Here is a 24049-nt window from a genome sequence, read left to right on the forward strand (position 1 = left end):
TGTTACTCACCCAGCTAAAAGTTACACTATAGAAGATGTTAGGATGAATGAATTCAATGATAGCAAGGTAAAAAGCTGTAGCTTCAGTTGTATTTATTGGCACAAAAATCGATGTTGAGTATCAAATATCCTGAGACCTAACTTTGAAGCAGTTAGTTTGTATTTACTGGTACAAAAATCTATACTGAGTATAACTTTAACTTTGAAGCAGTAACCTTTTTTAGTCGGGAGAACTGTACTTGAGTTAGTTACCACCTCTAAATACTTCTTTCACAAAATTCCATTCCTCAAGTTCTGATTTGGCATCTAGTACTGCAACAGTTAACCAACACTCTGATGATGTTGCCTTCTGCTTATGCAGCTAAGACAGGAAATCCTTGTATATCTGGATAGAAACTTTTGACATATTGTACTATTATACAAAGTTTCACAGCATATTTTGGTGGAAAAGAAACAGGAAATTCTAGCATATTTGGGTGGGAACTTTACACACATTGTACTATTATACCAAGTTTTAGATGAGGCAGGAAATCCCCGTTTATTTGCTTGGAAAGAGGCAGGAAATCCCTGCATATTTTTGTGGGAACACTTGGCACATTATACTATTAAACCAAATTTTGAATGAGACAGGAAATTCTAACATGCTGTGATGCAAACATTTGGCATACTGTACCAAGCTTCATATGACTAACTAATATAATGGATATATGGCTTTCACACATTTTTAACATAAAATCTTAAAAATTAAAAATGTTGGTGATGATTTCATTGCATCCGAAAAAACCATTAATGCTTAAATCTCATGATTAACAAGCCAGACAATGAAAAAAGAATTATTCCTTACAATTTCTTCTTTGGTACATCCTCTCCGTCTCAGTTGACATTTGGCAGCGTGTGTAGCCAGGGACTTGGCTGGAATCACATGGTTTTTATCATATGGGCATACCATCCGCTTCTTGCTCTGCACAAATGTGAAAAGAAATGTAATGTAACTTGGAAATTGTTATCATCTAATTGTGTGTATTAATTTTAATCATGCACAAATTCTAAGTTTATAGAATGGGTTGTGTGTCACTATAGAGATAAGGATATTCAGGACCAAAGCAGACCAAGAGTGCAAATAAACCATTATGTTGACACAATGAGTGCTCATGGATGTGGGGCAGAAATGTAAGCAACCATATATGTCTTAGCCAATCAGAAGTTCAATATTAAAAGTACACACCTTCTGAGTAAGTTACTGCCCAACTAAGATGGTCTAGCAGAAAGAAACAAATTATAGTCATTAAGGACAAATATATTTGTTGCTCTCAGGGTCCTCCACAGATGCCTACCCTTGGATTCTGACACTTGAAATTTTATGACAGATTTCTGTTACATGGAAATTCCAACCTCTGCATTTTTATGTTGCAGGTAGATCTAGGCTGGAGCATCACTCTTAATTACCCTTGTTTCACCTCCAGCTTTATTTCCTACTAAGCATAATATGGTCCATAACAAATTTACAGTATGTGTCAGTGATTAACATTTGCTTGACTACTGTTTACACAGTGTGGAGGAAATATGGGATATGTAAATAGGCATCCTGGAGGTCGATGGAGATGGCCCAATCTAACGAACAAAAAGTATTCTGGACTGAGGAGGTTGTCTCCATCTTGAAGGTTTCCTCCGACAGAAACTGTTTGAGCGGGGACAGATCGTTAATGATTCAAAATTTCCTGCTTTTCTTGGTGACCAGGAAGATTCTGGAGTAGAAGGTGGAGGATTGATCATTTAAGACTCTCTTGACTGCCCCTTTCTGCAGAGGGGTGTGCACCTCTTTCCTCAATGTCACCAGACTGGATTGGGGAAAGAAACTGGGGGTCCTTGATCGTGGAGGGTTGTTCCCGACACTGGAGACAATAACCCTCATTACCAATGGAGAAGACCCACCCAACGTCTCATAATGCTTGACCAATAAGAAGCCTGGGTAAGCACCTACTGGAATGCATGAAAGGTTGCAGGGGAGGAATTAATTGCTAGGACTGTCCCCCTCCCCTTTCCTGTTTGTAGGAAAGGAAGGAGGGTCAGAGAACTTCCTCATGGATCTGTGGTGACCTGGGCACTGTGGACCTGATGAGAAAATGGTCAAGCAGGAATTGGGGACTGGACTGGGCTAGCACCTGCTTGGCAGATGGCCCCTAAGAGTGATTTACCATATTATAAAAGGACCATACCTCTTAATGGGAGGGTGCAACCCGCTATAGCAATGTTTAACCTACCTAAGAAAGGGTGTAACCCAACATCGCGGTGCTAACCTCCCTAATGGGAGGAAGCAGTCTGCAACCTAAGGCATACATACTGCTAGATACATGAGAAACGTTCATTCTCAAATGTCTAGACCCAACTTCGGGAAGGACTTCACTGGCTGCCAAAGATGTTTGTCTCAACATGCGAGACCTGGATGAGTTACTTTTTTGGAAAATTCTGAACAAAACAGGGAGGGAAGGTTCTCCTGGCCTTGATACAAGACCAAATTCACAAGAAGTGTAACAATTTTTCTATCTGCACTTTGCGCACTTATTGCAATCTGAATGAGTATCCCAAGGGCTATTTTTCGGTTGCCCCACTGCCCCACAGACTATTCTGACATTATCCTGTACAAAAGAAATAATGAAATCACTTGTTGCCTTGAAATTCACCAGGTTGTATGCTGTGTCATACCACATACGTTTTTTCCCTGTATGCACTAAGAACGCTGGTTGACATTGCCATGAAACTCACCTGATTGCATGCAGGGTCGTATCACACACACCCATGTATAAGCACAAAGAACAATCTATGATGTTGCAACACACATCACCTGGTTATATGCAGTCTTGTACTGCATGCACATCTGTGTATGCACACTGTATACATGAAGTAATAATCTGACCTCATGAAAATTACCAGTAGTATTCCCAATTGAAAAACAAGATAATTCACCTGTGAATTTGTTTATTAAAGCAACATTCGAATACATATGCAATGTCAATGTGTAGCGCAAACAAAAAGAATATGTGAATTTGAAGACAGAGGAAACATGTCTGCAATGTTAAGCAGGCCCATTGTTATTTTCATTTAACAGAAGGACTTACCCGTACCACAGCGTTTTATACATGCAAGGAAAATTATGTCATCAAGACCTCCCTCAACGTGAGGCAGGGCCTGTTGTTATTTTCCTTAGAACACAAGGACTAACCCATACCAAAGTGTTTTATATATGCAAGGAAAACGATGTCCTCAACAACAGTGTTTTATATATGCAAGGAAAATGATGTCCTCAGCATGAGGCAGGGCCTGTTTTTAATTTCCTTAGAACACAAGGACTTACCCAAAGTGTGACCACCGAAACGATGGAACATGAGGTAGCCTCTGAAGCCCTAAAATGAACTAAGTTCTTAAGGGAAAATATAGGCTATGATATGGTTTTCTACAAAACTGGGACAGTTGTAACACTGAGACTAATTAAAAACTGCAGAAGAAGACTGCTGGTTGTGGTAAGTTGCCACAGTAGTGATTTCTCTGGTGACAGTTTTTGCAGATGTCAACACAGTATGGCATCTGTGAAAAGAATGATCTTATGCATAGAACCACATGACATAGAGTGGTGTGCAAGATATGAGAGTGGAGTGCAAAAGGTCATTCCAACTTTTTCTCCACTCTGGAGGATATAATCACACTGAATGGACAGTTAGTTTTTTTCATGAAAATAGGTAGCTATGCAATAATAGCAAGTACTACTTCTATCAAAACAACTTTTCACATGATCAAAATTTAGATCATTAACACTGTCAACTTTTTTTTCTAAAGTGGTTGGTTGAGTAAGAGTATTTTTTGGGTGAGTACAAATTTTAGTACTTTTTTTCAACTTATGACAAGAGACGATCCGTTTTCCTGTAGCCAAAATATAAAAAAAAACAGTACACGGTGAAATATAATACGCTTACAATGAAAAATATATATTCTTTTGTATATTTGTCTTTTATTCCTACCTTAATCTAAATATAGTTCTCATGCCTATTGCAATTTTGAGCTATTTTACCCCAGTGTAAAAGTAATTTGGGAGAAATCACAAGGCATACTAACTGATGCAAGGCCCGCTGAAAAGATCAAATCCAAATAAACACATACAACCTTCATCAAATAAATTATTTTAACCATATTTGCTTTTGATCCACATTTTAATTCATTATTTTTTAATCATCAGAAAACAGCAACTGAATATTACCTCAATGAAATGTTCTGGTGTCCATCCCAGAACATTCAAGATCTCCATCACCTCCTCTTGGCATGTCTGAAGAAAATCATACATACTCTCAATATATTTCTCTCTGACCTTGACCTCTTCCTCTGTTGCCATGGAAACATTTTCAGACATTTTCTTTGTCTTCAACTGACACTACCTAAAAGATAATGCGAAGTAAGTGAATGATGATATTGAATATTTAATGCTGGCTTTCTGATAAGTATTAGGTGCCCAACTTCTTTTCCATGACATCCAGAATTCTACCACTGGATGGCCAGTGAAATCCTCTTTCTCTCAGATATACACCTAAATAATAAATCCCTTTTTCCAAACTGTCCCAGCCAACATGAAACTTTGATCTCTACCTGAGTCATTTAATAGTGCAATTTAATTGATTTACAATGCACAATAAAGAAAACAATGTCAATGCAAGAGTCATTTACTGCATAGTCACCATTACTATGTCAGTTTGTCTGGTCACAACAGTAGTAAGGGAATAAATAAGTATCAGGTGTTAGTCATTGATTTAGGCATATCTTAGCAAACTGTCCAACAATTTGTATATTCCAAGCCAACCAGCATTCAAACAAATCACTAACTGCATCTTGCTAAAAGTACATGTGTAATGAACATTAAAGCTTAAAGTGACAGTGTGGCTGACACTTTGTGCTGGCAAATAAAGGTGTATATTTCACAACCTTTATGGGTGGTTGACTTCAAAGGGGACATGATTCTGAAACAAATACATGTAGATTCTCCCAAGAAAGAAATCGGGCTCTTGTACTGACAAAAGTAATGGTAAATAATTCTAACCTTTGAAAATTCTAAAAGCAAACAAAACATTCTGTGATATGACATTTATGTACACAAATACATGATGTTCATTTTATAAAACAGCACTTTTCATCTTATTGTCTATTAATCAATTGTACAAACTAGATTGACCGCTCCAGTGGCCAAGTCATTAGAGCGTCTGCCCTGGATGCGGGAGGTCCCAGTCATTACAGCGTCTGCCTTGGATGCGGGAGGTTGTGGGTTCGATCCCCAGCTGAGTCATACAAAATACTTATAAAAATGGTACTAACAGCTGCCTCACTTAAGAGGTCAGTGTTAGGACCATTTGCTAAAATTAGAGTAACACCTTGTATTTGACAAACCTGTATAATTTAATCCAAAAAATTTCATTCAGTAAAGGTACAGATCTGACAACAACCATGAGAATCCATAATGTTTGTGTTTAAAAGTTAATGCAACCTTTGGTTTTAACTTTTATGGCACAATAAGGCAAGCATGATGTTTAGCGCAGAGGAAATTGGAGTACAGTGATTTCCTGAATGGCATATCAGTAGCTGACCTGGGCTAATCCAATGGCCTGATATTTAACCATTATGACAAAAGCTGAATAAACAAGGCAATAGATAGGGATAACAATTTCCAAACCTAACTAGCCAGGACACCTAAAACTCTTGTTGGGAAAGTGAAATTTGTATTAAAGCAGCCAAATATTTACACGCCAGAAGGAACATTTAAATTTGGGTGCAATTCTCTACACATCAATTTTGCTGGGCTACTAACAATAGACTGAGCAATGTATGCTTCAAGGCCCCCATCACATCTAGTTTGGACACAGTACTATCTTCAGGCATCTTCAGTAGTGTAACAAGCTTCGATTGGATTAACTATACTAATTCAGGAGCTTTCAGCTTAAAAATAGCTCATTGGAGCTAGTCTACTTCTTATGTTGTGATTAAAAATAGTGGTGAAACGAAATAGAACTGTCACATATTGTTCCATTTGACAATGCAAAGCCTATACTATATAATCAACAAAAATATCAACAAAATGGTCTTTTCATTTTTAGAAGGTCACTCAGTAGTAGTGTGGTGCCGTTTTATGTGTATCAATATAATAGCTGTATTTCTAGCATGCAGATTACAAAAGACATAGACTTTGACAAGATAGAAAAAGACTTCCAAACAGACTACATGTTAGGTGTCGGTGATTTTTATTCAACCGTTTAGGCCATTTCAGGCTGCTCCATTTGATCAGGGGCATGGCTCATCTTGGTCACAGTGCCTTTTATTTTTCAAAGTATGCACGATCTTAAAACTTTTTATTACCATATTCATGTCTTCTGTTAAATTTGGAAGCATATGCTATTATCTTCAACATAGAAGAAATTGTGCAATTTCCTCATACAAGGAAAATCTTATTTAGTACAAGTCCATGTAGATGAGCGGGGATGACTAATAACTAAATCCTTTAGACACAGGCACTAGTTTCTGTGATCGAAAAAGAAAATTATTAACAACTCCGACTTCCCTTCAACATATTAGCAAGGTAACTATAACTCATGTGAATAGGAATCTGCCCCCTTGCCAATTCTGTGCCAGTTTATTTTTATCCCAAGTGCCTGCTTTGGCTGTCACAGATGAATTTTCAATTTAAAGAATAAAATGGCAAATGACTAATAATTATTTACAACTGCTGATTAAAGGAACTTTTATATGGTACATATTGTTTTGTATTGATTCTTCACCTCAATTCTCTTTTCCAAGTTTAGTAGTGTTGATGTCACTGAAGAAATGCCAGGCTAAGGGACAGAAGTTGAAATTGGAAAAGAAAAATGCATGTAAGATGGTCAGTTTGTTGAGTATAGTTAACTTCTGACTAATATGTTTCAAGACAGACTGTAGTCTTGATGCTTTCCTATAAAGATTTTTTTTTACATATGAATCAATTGCAGTTATAGTTAATGTCAATCCCAAGCATGTTTTTTTCACAGTTTAAGACAGCACTGCTGATGTTAAGTACAGGCTTCATACTGAATGTCTTTTTACCAACAGCTAGTGCTTGAAACTTTTCAAGGTTGACTTGATTTTTGTTTAAAGTGAACCAGTTAATAAGAACATTATACTGTTTTAAGTCTGTCAATCAAATTGTCAAATTCCAGAACAAAATGTTATCATCAGCACAGTTATACAAAGAGCCTTATTTAATAAAATAAAAAAATATCATTGAAAAAAACCATAAAGAGTAAAGGTCAGAGGCTTGACCCCTGAGGAACCCCTCTTTGAATTTGAGTCCAACTACTCGAAACACCCTGCAACTTAATTTGCCACTTTCAATGTGACAGACAGCTCAGTAAGATTCCTAAAGAGCCATCTGACCTATCAAAAGCCCTTAGAACGCAAATGAGAATATCACGAGGGAAACAGTCTAAGTCCTTAGTTAAATCCATCAGAACTGCAGCTAAACCTTTATGATCTTCAAAATCCTCCTTCCATTTTTCTGGTAACCCTAACAGAGTGGTCTAGCATCCATGTCCTTTACAATTATGCTAAGTTTCAATTAATTTCTCACAGTCTGGATATGATGGTAGAGTGCTGACAGGTCTATAGTTACTTTTATCTTTATGAAAATAGAGACAACTAAAGCTTCCTTCATATGAACAGGAAAAATATTTGACAGAAAAGTTTTGTTAATTAAATCTGTAACACAGCCAACAAGGATTGGTATCCCAGCATTTAATGGTGCAATAAGAGTTTGACCCCCCACCACCACATAGCTTTTATAAATCTATTTATCTTACCATTATATACACTCTTTCAAGATTAACTTACCTAAATTACAAAATCAAAATTGTATCTATGTTACTACAGGCATTTTCCTTAATAGCCCTGATACTCCGATAAGTTAAAGGGTCGAAGGAACATCCTTTCTGATGTCTAATGCCACATTTACATAACTATTATTGAAGAATTCAAATATTTCCCTGGCATTGTTTACAATTATTTTTGTAGTGTCATCAAGAATGATCTATCTTGACCATCCAAACATTTGGTAGAAAAATATGGTCTAATAGTTGAACAGAAGTTCATTGATTGGTGACTGGAGCTCTCTGCCCAAAATATAGTTGGCCAGTCACAGATCTGGTCCATACAAATTTAATTTAGAAATCTTGACTGTCACAGTTGGCTTGTTCCTGAGTTGGCCCATAACAAAGTTGGTCCATTACAGATTTGGTCCATACAAATTTTAATTTTATTAACTGTCATGAGTGGTCCATCAAAGAACATTGGTGTTTTATTTTGCAGTGAATAAGTGAATAAGGAGTGGCCATTTTTTTTTTAATGTTTACTGATGTATGAACTGAAAAAAATGAACGCTGTTCAAACTATATGATCCACACAAAATATAAACTGGTCAATCTTTATAATTTAATTTTTCACCTAGTAAAGTTAAAGCAATTATGAGGTTAGTGTTAGGATGGTCTGCCTTGTTTCAGAATAATGAAACTGGGTGGGACATGATGCTACATGTCTGCGGCATCATGCCCCAGTGCTAGACATCACTATAAACTGCCACACTTCAGACATAGTGATATGACTTGAAAATTGTTAAAGCTAGGTTAAAAATCCTCCAAACCCACACATTCTTAATGCACTTAGGAATCCTTAATTAAAGTATATGTCAATGTGTTCATGTAGGCACATTTAATGGTATGGTATACATAATCAAATTCTGGAAAATTACACTCATTACTAAAATAGATGGTAATGAATGTCTATATGACCTGCTTGACTTGTACTTTAACTGGATACCAACAATCATACAACTATGCACTGAACATAAAGAAACAAATATATTTTTTAACAAATATTACATCCACATTACTGCTATATAAATCATTGACCAATAGGTCAAGAATAAGATGGTCCAAGCATGTAAAGTGTAATGGTCCGAGCACATAATGAGCAATTTGGGTAGTTCGAGTTTATTAGTGGGCTAACTATGCCATGGGCAAAGTAGTCCCATAATATAAATCTAATGCCCCAAGCAAATCTTTTATTTTGAGAGACTTATATTTTAATTTGGTTCCTACCTAAATCAGTAAAATCCATGGTGCTACTAAGCTTGTATGAGGTCAAAAGATGATGTGAATCAGTGAAATATTGATATAAATCTAAACTATGCGACTCCACAAAAATAAATCTCATTTGAGAAAGTAAACCATTTTCACTTACATCTGTCAATAATCTGATACAGTAGCACTTGACTAGTATGCAACGGGTGGTGCGTGGTAAAAAATAAAGGTAGTCCTACAACGTAAGACACATCACCCAATATTTTTGTTGGGGTGGGGGTGATGGCACTAAAACAAAAACATGTGATGTCTTACGTTGTAGGACTAGAATAAAGGAAGGTAGCGACAGGACAAACAGAATAGTAATGAAAGGAAAGGCAGAAGTAAGTAAAAGAATGTCGGTGTACGTTTTCGTCCCTTCATATTCAAACCAACCCGGCTAACGTAGCGGTGATGAGATAGATTAACCTCAACCAGTGAGAATCACCAGGTCTTACTTTATGATTAGTTCATTAGAATGTGATTTTGCTTGTGAGATACCAAGTCAGCAGCTTCTGAAATTACTGATGCTAATTCCTTTGAAAGTTTCAGATTTGCAGGTATTATCTGTTTTAACACCCTCACGTACAGAAAGTAACACGTTTTATACCTTTAAGATTAAAAAGCGGACATAAACCACTTGCGATGACAAAATTATTGCCCTTGGGAAGGTATCTTGCAGCAACGTCTGCAAAAGTAATTCCCCTTTATCAGCAAACCGGTGTTTGATGTATACTGTATACTTTAAGTTTTATCTAAATACACTGCATCAACGTGCTTATTTACTTACGAATCTACTTTAACTCCAGCTTTACTAAAATCAAATACCTTTTTTATCTGCATTCTTGTAATATATGTAAATATAGCGTGCTTATTTTAAAGATAAAGACAGATTTGGATATTGTCTATATCCTGTTTTAAAATACACCAGCACCGCTTAGTTTATTTCCTCCTTAGCTACACGTATTGCTCACGTGCCGAATATGAAGCTGAGAAGTGGAGCAAAGATAGAAGATGAACCTGTCGAGCAACAAGCAAGCGCTACTAAATATGTGAATGGTTGTGTCAAAGAAAAAGATTCCTCGAAAAGGTGAAACTATGGTTCGATTAAGATCTGAAGATATACGCTTCAAGCTTGGAACCGTCTTAGTTTTCTATTCAAGGGGGCAAAAGTCACAATTTCGTCGATAGTGGTCAACAATTCAGCGGCGCCTAGCAGGCAAACACTACTTTAGTTTAAAAACCAAACCAAAAATTCCCAGAAAAAAATGACCTCTCATGCCCATTGATTTTTCTTACGTCTGTAGCGATGTACTTCGTGTTTACTGCAAGCAATTAATAAATGATAATACAGATTTTCCTTTTGGAAAATTTTTAGAGGCCTGTTTCAGCACTATGTACAATGCAGACGATTAACTTCTGAATAGCTTTCTGATTTTTGTTTCCTCTCTTGTTGAAAATCATAGCTCACATTGGAAACAATTTGTACAGACTTTAATTAAGTAAGTTCATTATCAAATTGCTTACAGCGTTTATCTACTTTCTCATTTGTATCACTCTAACAAATTTAAAATCCAAAAGCATCAGGAATACAAAAATGGACAACACTTAGTCATTCCTTTCCCCAGCTTACACTTGTTAAACTGGTTGTCGCCAGGGGATTTCAAAACACTTGCATCTTCAATGCGATGGAAATGAAAAGGAGGTTTCATTACGAACACAGTACTAGATTTGCATGGGTTGTAGTACAAGTCACATGGGTCATGTAGGCATTCAGCACCAACTATTTCAGTAATAGGTGTCAATTTTTAGAATTTGATTCTACATACCTTTAAGTGGCAATTATTCAATTCATTTGAATTCATATACATCCATATTCCTTTGGAAGGTCAATATTCAGACACTTACATGTTTAGGCTCTCATAAACAGTAACAAGAAAAAAGGCAACAAGCTGTGTAAATATTTAACAGATAATTTACTTCCCTAGAAAAACAAGGTAAAAATGAGGAAAAGAACTTATGGTTTTAAGAATCAAATCCAAAAATAATCCAAGAATTAAAAACTAGAAGTCCTGGTAATAAAATGTTCTAATGAATTTGAGTTTGAGTCCCGACAAACATCCAAAATGGAAGGCGATGACATATACTGTAGTCAGTATAGTACTGAAGTGTCAACAGTTCTTTGTTGAACCACAGAAAATAATAATCCAGTGTTTGAATTCCAAATAAAATTTCAATAAATGTCTTTGTCCAAGAATTCTGTATGAGCGCTTGAATATTCCAAGGGAAAAGAATTATTAATTCCATAAAAAAGAATTTCAACTCAAACTGGTCACAACAGAAAAAACACCTTATGTCCAAGTGTTTAAAAGCCCAACTGACTAAATTCTCCTTAGAAAAAGGTTATACACTAATTTAATATGCAAAACAGACTCTCGTATGAGTGTCACGTGAACACTTTCTAGAACAAGATAGAAGCTTTACATGCTTAACATCACGTACTCCCAATGCAGCCTCAATTTCTCTCTATAAATCCCACACTAACAATGATTTTAAAAAAATATAAAAAGTTGTTTACTGATTCTGAATCAAGGTCAGGAACTAGGTAAGCATTATATACAAAGTAATTATATTAGGTTTTTTGAAAAACTGAACTGAATTTCTGAAAAATATCAAATCCAGTAAATAAAATTAGCATGTAATGGAAATCAAAAAAATATTTTTAAAACTAACACAACAAATTAAATCAAATCAAATCAAATATAACTTAAATCAAATATACATAACAACATCCCATTAGTTGTATAAAGCAAAATTAATTTTAAAGTACATAGATATTTTTGGAGGAAATGAACCTAAAGGTGTGATCCAGTACAATCCAGAAAGAATGTTGTATGTTGTCATGTCACAATGAAAGTTTTCATATTGATAAACAAATTTGTACATGTACTACCCTCGATTGTGATGATTCCACTCAACACGCTCTTATTTTGACCTAAGTTTAGTACATGGCCACTATTGTAAAAGTACATAACGACAGAAAATTTTCGTCATCAAGTTTCTTGGTGACATATAAGGTGCAGAGCATTCAATAATCAGGATTGAATGGACTTGGGTTAAAGAAAATTAGTGTTAAATTTTAAAAGAACAATTTATATTTAATTTAAAATAAGTAAACATGATCCATGTGACTTGTACTATCGTCTATTTTTTTCAGACAGTATGTGATGAAGTTCACCATATTCAGTGAATAATTTCCGTAACTTTGTCGAATTGCATCTCTTAGAACACATGTATGTAAGAATTTTACCTTTTTTTACTTTATTAAATTCCTTTTAGAATAAAATAAGCCACCCAGCTTATGTTTGTAATTATTTTGGAAAAATGCCAGTATTAGTTTATATATCACCAACTTTAAATAGATTCAGAACAACTTATAGTATGAATTAAATGAGCACATTACCATTTTTTGTTTGAGTCAATCTCACAACATGAAATATATAACACCAGTCTCTTATATTAACAAAGTTGCCTCCCCAGTTTCAGGATAGATATTTATTATTATCTGCTAGCCACATGTGTCTATTATTGATACTGCTATTATCATCAGCACCGTGCCAGACCATTATCAACACCTTAGATGTTTTCTCCATTTAATACATTACTCGATTACATTATTTTGGGGAAATTAATTCTGATACCTCCTGAATCTAACCTTCCTGTAAAGATTTCTTTATATTATATGGATAAAGGTAAATAGCTTTTACAGGTTACCTCCTATTTCTCTCATTCAGTGGCCAACCATATACCATGTGTTTACCAGTTCAGATTTTGCTCAGGACTGCAACATACAATTCAAGTGTGCCTCCTAAATCTAGATTTTTTGTCACAGGATGAAGCCATCCCTAATCAGTAATTTTGGGTGGTTTAGTAAGTTTTATTGTATACTTTGCGTATTCATCATTTGTGAAATTTTTGGTGAATATTTTCTTATCTTTTGCTGGTTATTCTTGACCTGTTTGTTGACTGGTAAGTCATGCATTATTGCTATATTCCACTATTTATGAATGTTTGCTGTAGACACACTGGTTCATTTATACAGTTGTATTATAGGTGTTACAATCAGACTTGCCATTATGGCTTGCAGGTCCATTACCAGCCACTGTATGCTGTTCAATTTGCTAATAAGTCCATCTATCTGTCTGGCCGATTCAGTCATGGATGTGTCAGATGAGGCTCTTAAATATCAGACTGTCAAACTACATTTCCATTGACAATTTCATCTTTTTACTTGAATCTGATTACCGGGTCAAATGTTTATAACATGCTTACTGCACTTACCATACTGGCCATAAAGTTATCCCAACCCTGCCAATCGGCCCTCCCAACACAACACTCACCAGCTGGAACCTGCTTCTTTTTGGATGTGGAGGGTCCTGCTTTGCTTGCCTATCCAATTGGTTGGCCTATTCTTTTTTCAGACATAGAATTCATACGACCATGCTGCTGATGGAGATAATCTGATTGCATCAACACTGCAGTATATGTAATGGCTGTAGTTTAGTATCAGGTTGGCATTTGAAGAAATCTACAGGATCTTGTTGCATTCTGTGAAGAAGGCAGATAAAGTCAAGGCTTTGGTGGATGACGAAGCAAAGATGAACATATGTCCTTCAGAACACTTCAACAATCATTAAAGATCTCAAATAAGATTCAAGACTACAGTAATGCTAAAGAGTGCTTGATAATAACCACCTGTCGCTCTACCTGCTGGTGGCCCTCTTGTGGGCACTGGACTCCTTCTGTTTCATCAGACTTGGATCTGCCTATTTCAGCACAGTGTTTGGGGGATCTAAGTCATTTTTGTGGGGCTGCAGATATTTATGAGGGTCCCACCTCTTTCATCACCCACTTTCATGATGGTTGTCCCTAGCAATCCCATGAAGGAGGACATTATACAGAAGGAGATAGAGCTTTTGCATACCTGGATGATATTCAGGAGGAGCTCCTGGTTAGTTCACTCAGGTTCAAGATATGAACAACCTGCTGTCCCTCCTTTGCGGTTTAGATGGATAATAAATGGTGACAAGTCAGATCTTGTCACTATCAACACTTGATCATTGTGGTATGGATTTTCTAATTTGTTTCAACCTTGTTCAGCTTCCATCCAAATGCATTGATTTGATCATTAATAACATTGATTCTGCTTAAAACTCTATTTTGGTAAGGTTGTTTCTTTAACTCTTAACCAAACTCTGCCACTTCCTACTTCAGTGGCAAGAACAGGAGGTTAGCTGTGGGAACACCCCCTGATCTCCACCCTAGACAGATGTCACAATCTGCAGAGTTGCCACTTTGACTGGTTGGGGCATCTTCTTGTAGCCTTGCTTCTCAACAAACAGTGGTGAATACATGATACAAGAGAATGCACTTCATATCTGTCTCTTGGAAATGAAGGCCATTTCCCATGCTTTCCAAGTCAGTCGTCATAATGCCAAACAACTCAATGGCCATGAATGACCTCCTCTTGCAATGGGTGACAAATCACCAGAGCTTTGCATTATGTTATGGGAGTTCCTTAGTTTTGTTTGCAGACCCAGACATCTGCCTCTTCATTTGCAGACCTAGACATATGGGCCATTGATGCTTTTATGGATTAGCTGGAAGGGGATTTGGACTTGTGCATTTTTCCCCCCATGATCCTGATCCCAACGGTAATTCAGAAGGTGAGGGGCCAGACCCGCCAAATAGTGATAACTACTCCTCTTCACAAGGATACACACTGGGTAAGCAATCTATTCAGTTTTGCAACAGGTGTTCCCAGGAAGATTGTGGTGACCTCACCCACCCACATTTCAAGCAACAAAGTTTGACAGTATTCCATCAGTGACTGAACAAGTTTCTTCTTCACACCTAGACATTTTTCTCAATAGCTTTGCATAAACGTCAGCTCATCACATCAGTTGGGGAGAGGGTCTTGACAGCTATTTAGCCATTCACTTTGAAGTAATACATAAGGAAGCGATGTGTTTTAATAAAATTTGTCTCAGAATGATGTCACCCCCCTCTTTGTCTTGATTTCTCAGTTGGCTTTTTTCTTTTTTCTTTTTGAGATGTTATTTCCTTACACTATTAAAGGGTGGCATCATTCCTTGATTTCTGACATGTTCAGACATCATCGGAATGAAGATGGTTACACCAAGGATCTTTCCAATCTGATGTCCAATTATGACTGGTCATGACCTGTTAACTCATTTTGTCTCCCAATAGTATCTCCTGGATCTTGATACAGCACTTTTCACCTGTTTGAGCCAGCTTTCAGGGTGAGTGAGCTGCATGTATGTGGATCCAAGTTATCGCCAGTTTTGCTTAACTCTTTAACTACCACTGACATGTATATCCAGAGCATACATGTGCCCAGTCGCCACAGTAACTGATAAATTCACTTGTAAACAAGCACAGTTATCTGCCAAAGCAAATATATCCACTTGCCATGATGTATCAATCTGCTCTGTACATGTTACAGATGATCTAGTTCATCAACAATGGGCAGTAAGAGAACATTCATCCGATCAAAATAGAGTTTACAAATGACGATTTTTAATGTGAAAAACATTGCATACTAAATACATTGTATTACTACTAAATACAGGGATATGTTGTCATTTTGTAACACGAGATAGTTTATGTATGTAGTTGCCGACAGTGGAAACAAAGTTTTTGTTAGGGATTCAGAACTTTTAGGTTTATCAGAGGACAAGACTGATGATATTGATTTAAAAAGTGTTAGCAGTGACATTGAATTTTCATCTTTGTCAGGTCTGTCAGAAGTTGAGACTGATTCAGACAACGAAGATCATGCAGTGTGGATAAGAACCATGTGTGCTACAGATCAGAGAGTTCATTGAAAGTGTTGCCTCTGCCTATGTTTTGGATGAGAGAAAAATAAATTGATAGATTGCTTATTGAAATATATTCCCAGGTATTTAATGAAAGAATATATGGCTGAAGCAAACAGCTATGGAGCAAAATCGACATAAGTGAAGCATGACAATAAAGTTTAAAAACAAAATGATAAGAAGAAAATTACCATTAATTATTTGTAAATAATTTTGTGTATAGATCTGACATAAATATAAAATAATGACAGACAAATTATAGTGTTACAAATAGTATGATCTATGTTCAGTTTATGGATTTTCTTATCAATCTTGGGAAGTCTGTGGGAAAAAAGAATTACGCAGACATAAGGTAGATGTAGTTTTTATATTGTTGTTGTTGTAGGGTTTAATGCCATTTTTCAGCACAAGATAGGCAGTACATGGTGGCCAGTATAAATGGTGGAGGAAGAACCCAGGAAAACTACAGAAAGAACCACAGACCATCAAGAAGCTACTGGCAAGCTTTCTCACATACATTGGCTGAACCCAAGACTCTAACCCACGCAGACAGAGGTGAGATGGCAGTGATCCGTAATGATGATCACTTTAGACCACTTGGCCATTTGGGTCCTCAGCTTTTATATATGCATGGTTTTAATATATAAAGCAATCAGTTATAAGGAAATTAACTAAAAACAATTGCCCCATATCCCCATATCATCAACTAAAAGTTATCATTTGACTGCAGCATTGTCAGGTTCTGGTAGTCAGCCCCCAAATCAGATGCAGTATTGACCCCAGCAGCCAGGCTGAGTGGTGAGCCACTATAGCAACACTAGTAGTTAAAGAGTTAAATGGCTCAATCATGCTCAATAACTCCTCCAAAACGGAAAGTCATATCAGCATGGGTTTTACACCAGAAGACTTAAAATAATGTCTTATTGATCATAAATGGGTTCTGATATGATGTCTTAAAATTCTTGTTATTACTACTTCTTTTAAATAAAAAGTCATTTTTGACACATGATTTTCATTAGTAGAGTTCTTATGGTGCATAGTTGGTTCTAAATAAAAATGATGCAAATTGACCCTCAGTATGGCCACCATGGTGGCCATCGTGGCAGTATTGTTATTGCTATTCCTGCCAAATGAATGGTTATTTCAACATGGGGTTTTCACCATTAAATTTCTTTTGATACCTAGTTGAACCTAAATGAAAATAATGTCAGTCACATATGGCTGCCACAGTGGCTGTCTTGAAAATTTTTTTGTTATTTTCCCTAAATGGATGGTCATGCTGATATGGGGGTTTAACCAAATGACTTCTAGTGATATCTACTTTGTATCGAATGAAAATTGTGCCAATTGGCATCCCATACATCATTCTCAACAGCTAATTTAAAATCTTTTTATTGCTGAAAAAATATCAGAGGTGGGTTGAACACTTAGCAGTTAAAAGGAATAAATTGTCTTATCTTGTATTCCTGGAAATTCTTCTTACTGAGTAGAGCATGAGTCCATTCAAAGACTTTTCAATCAGGACATTTCCTATATATATATGATCATAAATAAATATATTAAGGCACTATAGTCTATGTTAAAATATGAAATAGTAGCTGTTATGTATATCTATATTTTTTTAAACTCCTGGTACATGATTATGTCTAGTTTTTGTAATTTTTAATCAATGCTGCAACTTGTAGAAGTATCTTTAGTTGAAATTGTATATGTGAATAATGCCTGTTTTAAGATGTTAAAGAGCATAAAATTGCAAAGGATCTATAAATAAATGCTTAAACTCAAATGTTGACAGTTACTAATGATAGAATTATTAGTAAATATGTTTACAAGATTAGGCCTTTTTCCATTGAACTGATTTTATCAGGTTGTATCTTGGAAGAATGAAGTTAATACCTATTGGATGAGTTGGTCACATGACTAGGTATTTTGAAAGATTGAGTAGTATGATCTCTCATATGAGGTATATTGCAACATATAGTCGTAATAGACTATTGAAGGTTTTAAATATTTTTCTGGTTTTGGTTTTGGTATTATACTTACATTGGACTGTTGACCACATATTATCAACAACCCAGCCAGACTGTAGTCTGCAGAAATTTCCAAAATGCTGGCAGATTGTATTAAAGTATGTTGTCTCTACTGATCAACAGCCAATTGAAAGTAACATGTTTGTTGATAATAGACATGCCAGAAATAACAAAGGTTGCTCTGCCCTTGCTGTTGTCTCCTGCTGATGAAAAAAAAAGTTATAATTACAAACTGACAGTATAAGAACTTGGTTATTTGAAACAGATAAATGGATGTCACTTTCAGTTAGAAGTAAAAATTATAGCAGACAATGGTAGGTGTTGAAATTCGTTTACATTTTTGAAAGCCATCGTGGATAATATTCAGCAAGGTATTATTTGTATGACTGGTATTTGCAGAAGTTTTATTGCAGTAGGGAGTGAACTTGCAAAGCATTAAAAAAGATTCAATTTATCAATAATATATACCTTTTCATGTCATTAAGGCTTTTGAAGTACAATAATGGTACAGGGTTTAGCCATTTTCACTATCACACAGTTCAGATTGATTCCTTTTATGAAAGTTGCAACATGGGTCCCTCTGACCACCAACCATATTGTAATTAGTTGGTGTAAAAAAAAAGAAAATAGGTTAAAATCATGTGACCCTCCAAAATGACTTCCATCATCATGCACTGGTGGTTGTCTCAAGTAACTACAAACCTTTCAATGAAAATGGTATTTGTACTTGTAAAGTATGTGATTGTGATGTGAAGTAAAGTAAAAATTATGTAAGGATTTTATTTAATATTGATATGAAACTGTGCTACATGAAAAGACAAAACTACTGTGGTGACAGCTAGCAAACTCCAGAATAGTGGGTGAAAATGGTGTTGCTGATATATAACAAGTGCTGCATTGTATTTGCAGACATTTTCCTTCAGTCACATGTTGCTTCTGTTAGTACCTTTTCGATTGGGCCTGTGTTGGCTAAGTAAATTTGAAGTTGTCAGAAATGTGGTTTGCATTTTAGAAATATAAAAAAGCTATATATTCAACAAAAGGAATACTTCCATAAGTATTTTGGAGTGGGATTTTGGTAATAAACTATAACTTCAAAGACATTTGCTGATGAATTTCACCTTTAGAAATCGAAGGTACACTTGACGTTGTAAGCTTTACATAGCTCCTTGTAAATAAATGAAAACTTACATTAATGAATGTTTTGAAAGAAAAATTAGTCTGCAAAATATTTTTAAAAAATTCATAGATTATTTTGGTAAATAATATTTTCGGTTCTTTTGTGTGGACATGGCAGGTGAATAATTTCTATCACTCATGAGTTCTTATTTTTTTAATGGATCTTATAGATGTTGATGGCAGGTGAATAATTTGTATCTTTGATGGATACTATATGTATTGAAATAATTGTAGGGCCTGATTGGCTGCCATGAAAGTAAACAATAACATGCTAACACTGTCTTTTCTTTTATTTACATTTGCATGATTTCTGTTTTATGTTTTATCTGTGTGTTCAGAGAGATTTTTTTTTTAGATGAGATAGATATTTCAAGTTAAAAAGCTGTTGTGTGAGATATAGGTAGGGGAGCTCATTTCATATGCAATATTTACAATGGGCCATTTTGATTGATTAGTATCCATGTGCCTGGTTGTTAGGCATACATAAGTTCTCTCCCTTTGCATAACATTTTCTGACAAAAACAAATTAAGCTTTCTTTAATTGACTGTGTCTCTGAATTTAAGCACATCAATAAATGGTGAGAATTTTACTAGCTGATATTTAATGCCCTCTTTTGTATTTTACTTATTTGTCATTTATTGATTATTGTCTGGGGACATGTTCATAAGCAAATTTGAGGATGTAGTGGATGTCCACCTGAATGCAGTTTACATGTATCCAGTCACATAGTGCATAGTGCAAACAGGTGCACTGCTATTAAACAGCATCAATTAAAACAGAAGATGCACACTGTAGTGTTACTGCCTGCTACATTAGGTTGAATTGAAACCAAACTTGTTCACCTCTAGTGCCATATGAGTGCGAGGGAGTACCTTAAGGTCACACTTATAATATATGTTATGGATATTTTGGAGTATTTTCTAGCAGATATTTGTATATGAAAGCATGAAAGAAGAACAGGATGCCAAACATGCTTTGCTTTGGGACACAGTGAACACTTTAGATACTATCCTTCATCAAGTCATGTATTATGCCTTTTTTTAAGATATAACAATGTTGACATTGCCAAACCACCAACTGGACCTGTTTTGCAGTGGCATGCCATTTAAATTGCTGTACCTTATGCACACTTTGTAATATCAGTTTTGTACTTATTTACTATAAATAGACGCTTATAATTTTGTTATACTATGCCTTTCTAGATGTCAGAAAGTTAGTAGAATAGCAAATGAGCACTTGCTTCATTTAATTTTATTAGATATTTCTGTTTTGTAGTCTAGATAGAAATTTTATGTGCAAATTCCTCTGTATATGTTGACACCTTATTGTCATAGAATGTGTCAGATTGGGAAAGGCATTGTTATAAAGTATGTCAAATTGAGAAAGGAATTGTCATAAAAATATCAGATTGGGAAATGAAAGAAAATATGCATTGATCCATCTTTTTTACTTAGTGATCTAAAAGAAAACACAACATGTTTTTCTGTTTCAGGTACAATAATATGTGTACTTGTGTAGCCAAACTAGTGGGGCTGTTCCTGTTCATATTGTACGTCTTCATTCCAGTACTCATCAAAACCAACCCATGGATATTTGTTAAAATTGTATTCCTAAACCATGGTATGTTTACTAATTGATAAACTTTAACCTTGTAATTTTCCATCATTATTTAAAGTCATAAGGATAAAAAGTATTTCACCATGGGTTAAAAAGTTGTTTACTGGTTTCTTAAGATGGGCATGGCATATTACCTTTCAATAAATCAGACAGTTATTTAGTAGTTATATTTTAAATTTCTTATAATTTAGAACATTCATTGGTTTAATTTTTTTAAATATTTTTTTTATTTTATTTTCATGCAAGCCGCATGCACTTAATAAAATAAATTACTGTATATACCTGCTTTTTAAGTCAAGTCCAGACAACTTAGACTCTGGTCTGCCATTGCATATTATGTTGGCAAATCAGGATCTTGGTTCTTTATTCTGTTGATTACTTCTAACAAACTGCATAGACCTAGATCTGCCTACACATGTGATAATACCTCTATATGTGATAGTAGATCTTGTTCTGTGCAGTATGCATTTGGACTCTACTAGTAAGTGCTATATACGGTATCAAATTGATTTTTAAAAAATGTTTTTGTTAGTTTTAATGGCACTTTTAGCACATTAATGGCCGTATCATACCAAGGAAATGGGAATTAAATGTTTTTCCCCAAGGACACACCAAAGCAACAGACCTGGGTTGGCTTAGGTAGGTATCAAACCAAGAGTGAGTCTGATGCTTCACCAACTGGTGCCCATACATTGATTGGTTAGAGCTACTGCATCTAACAATGTATGAATTTAAAATTACTCTCCAGTTTCTACAAAATGAGCTGCAAATTTAAAATAAGAATTTATTTTTATAAATATGCCAACACCATTTCTTTTAATAAAAAAAATCAGAATATCAGCATTAAATAAAGCCAATTTTTTATGTAGAGTATTTGAAAGGAGTACATTTTGCAAGTAATAAAAGTGTATATCTTGTGTGTACAGATTCTAAATAATTTCACCTGTGTGACTGTTTTGCATCACTACCTGCTAATATATCAGATTAAGAGAGGTCTTTCAAGATGAAAATGTCACAGTCTTTCATATTCAGATTATCTCTAATTTCAGTTACATGGCCACCATTTGTCGACTTTTCCCAGCCAAACCATTTTGGTCTGAACGCTACACGCAACTTTTACCTTCACCCAGATGAAGACAGCAAGCTGGGAATTTGGTGCGAATATTTTTATACTTCGATGAATGAAAATTTATTGGATGTAAATCATAAAATTTTGTTCAGTTTAAGTGTAATTTGTTCCTTGTGACAAGACCAGGGGGACAGACAAATACATTTTTTAGTAAGATGGCATTGTGGTCAGGTTTTGGTATCTTTGCTAAATATTTACCAAACATTTGTGAAAGCTGGAGGTGGGTCTTATCATCAAGCATGGTTTCCCTTGCTTTTCTTACTTCTTTGTTAGACTCCCTATTTTTGCCTCCTTTTTCCATAGTATCCCTACTTTTCTTCATCTTAACGTTGACATGTGATACATTTTGCATTTCCGCTAGCCATATGTTAAGCAGCATCCATTTTGCCTCCTCTTGCTATTTTTCTCTTCTCACATGAGCTCAGACATAACTCTACCACATACATTTTATGGAACATCTCATACCTAAAAGAAACAAGCAAACTAGAAATGTGAATATATGACACAGATGACCCCAATGGTGCAATTGAAGAAGCATAGACTAAAAAGACAGGTAGTATGCAAGAACATGCTTTTGTTCAAGTTTTCGTTAAGCAAAGATTTTATGTTTTCTAGTAAGTTATATAAATTTCATACAATTTTCCTTGATATATTATCCCTCTTTTTCCCCGACTTCATTTTGTAAAAAGTAGCCCAACTTGATTGCTACTTTTTCATAAAGCTTTGCGGGAAGACTGCATAAAACATATATGGATGCAATATAAACACTTGTTGATGCAAGTTTAAGACAGCTGCAATGTGCTGACCTATTGCTATTCAGATTTCATGTTACAGATGATGCAGTAGTACAGATAGTATTGCACATGTATCTAGGTCAAGTCCAGAGTAAATCTGCCTACATAGAACTACTTTACATAAGTTTTGTTATTGGTAAAACTAACTGTTCTAGAATTTGTGAAATGCTTGTGAGATAAAATAGTTAGGGTATGTAGTATGTATTTCAATACTGTACAATGATGTATCCTTTGTTCTGTCCCTCCACCACCACCCTTTATGTTTGTTGAATGTTTTCATGCAAGCAGGGACATTATAAGAGGTGGGTAATACTGGCAACTGTAGAAAGAGTCATTTTGCAGAGTTTGCAGTATTTCTTCTGAGTGGGGCTGCCTCGCCTGGGTGCTGTTTCATACAATGCAAACTTGTGATGACCCTGCTTGAAGTTCTTTTTGCCTAACCTTCAAAGACTATAAGATATAATAGTCACTTTTCCAGTGGCATCAGTGGCAGCATCAACAGTGTTAAAGGTTTTGAAAGTTACATTCCTTCTTTGTCACTTGATAATTCAAGTGAACCTCTTTTATAATATTTCTGTAGGTCTAAAGTTTATGCCATTATTTGCTAGTTCTTTTCTTGTCTGTCTCACCTGCATAAACATAATGGTGAAAAGTGTTTAACTTCTGCGTTAAAGATTTTGAAAGTGACATGTCTTCTACATCAGCGGCTGAAATGAAACTTATGGGTCTAAAGTTTATAAGATGATATGCTAATAATTTCTCATTTGCTTGTCTTGCCATCTTAAGCAGACAGTTTGGTTTGTGAACGATGTTAAAGTTTTTCTAAGTCAAATCTTTTAAATTTTTTGCTGCACTCTGAAGAAATAAATGCTGTGGTGTAATGTTTTGCTGCACTCAACAGAAACGATTGCTGTGTTTAGGTTTAAAGTAGTTCTGTGTAGGCAGATTTACTCTGGACTTGACCTAGATACATGTGCAATACTATCTGTACTAGGTTTAAAGTTCATATGCTGATATGCTAGAGTTCTTATCTCGCCTGCTTAAGCAGAAATCATGATTCAAATTTGCAAAATAATATGCGTTGTGTTAAAACGAATCACATAACTTCATCATCAGTTGGTGTATTCAGTGAAAGCTCCAGAATGATATTATTATAGCAGTAAGGTTAATACGCTGAAAGAAAGTAGTTCTGATCTTGCCTGTCATGCCTACTTAAGCAAGATGGTC

The 24049-nt window shown here is 35.4% G+C and overlaps 2 protein-coding genes across 4 annotated transcripts in view; one reads left to right on the forward strand and one right to left on the reverse strand.

The window, feature by feature from the left end:
- The window catches only part of LOC149805785 (U11/U12 small nuclear ribonucleoprotein 48 kDa protein-like), a 30745-nt gene extending 20875 nt beyond the window's left edge, over positions 1 to 9870 (reverse strand). Inside the window, exons 1-3 of the mRNA XM_089950472.1 lie at positions 9784 to 9870; positions 4250 to 4424; positions 845 to 961 (exon numbers count right to left, since the gene is read on the reverse strand). Of these exons, the coding sequence (XP_089806598.1) occupies positions 845 to 961; positions 4250 to 4399 (267 nt within the window). The 5' untranslated portion in view covers positions 4400 to 4424; positions 9784 to 9870. The remainder of the gene's footprint in view (positions 1 to 844; positions 962 to 4249; positions 4425 to 9783) is intronic.
- Positions 9871 to 10129: 259 nt separating this feature from the next.
- The window catches only part of LOC149805786 (lysophosphatidylserine lipase ABHD12-like), a 52136-nt gene continuing 38216 nt past the window's right edge, over positions 10130 to 24049 (forward strand). The window contains exons 1-3 of one of the 3 annotated variants that reach the window (XM_089950473.1): positions 10130 to 10263; positions 20775 to 20902; positions 21949 to 22054. In XM_089950473.1, the coding sequence (XP_089806599.1) occupies positions 10157 to 10263; positions 20775 to 20902; positions 21949 to 22054 (341 nt within the window). In that variant the 5' untranslated portion in view covers positions 10130 to 10156. Of the gene's footprint in view, positions 10264 to 16025; positions 16156 to 20774; positions 20903 to 21948; positions 22055 to 24049 lie in introns of those variants that run through there. The other 2 variants (XM_089950474.1, XM_089950475.1) reach the window with 2 other exon arrangements.

This window comes from Sinohyriopsis cumingii, chromosome 2 (assembly GCF_028554795.1).
Source record: "Sinohyriopsis cumingii isolate HCF-2022 chromosome 2, ASM2855479v2, whole genome shotgun sequence".
Classification (NCBI taxonomy): Eukaryota; Metazoa; Mollusca; class Bivalvia; order Unionida; family Unionidae; genus Sinohyriopsis; species Sinohyriopsis cumingii.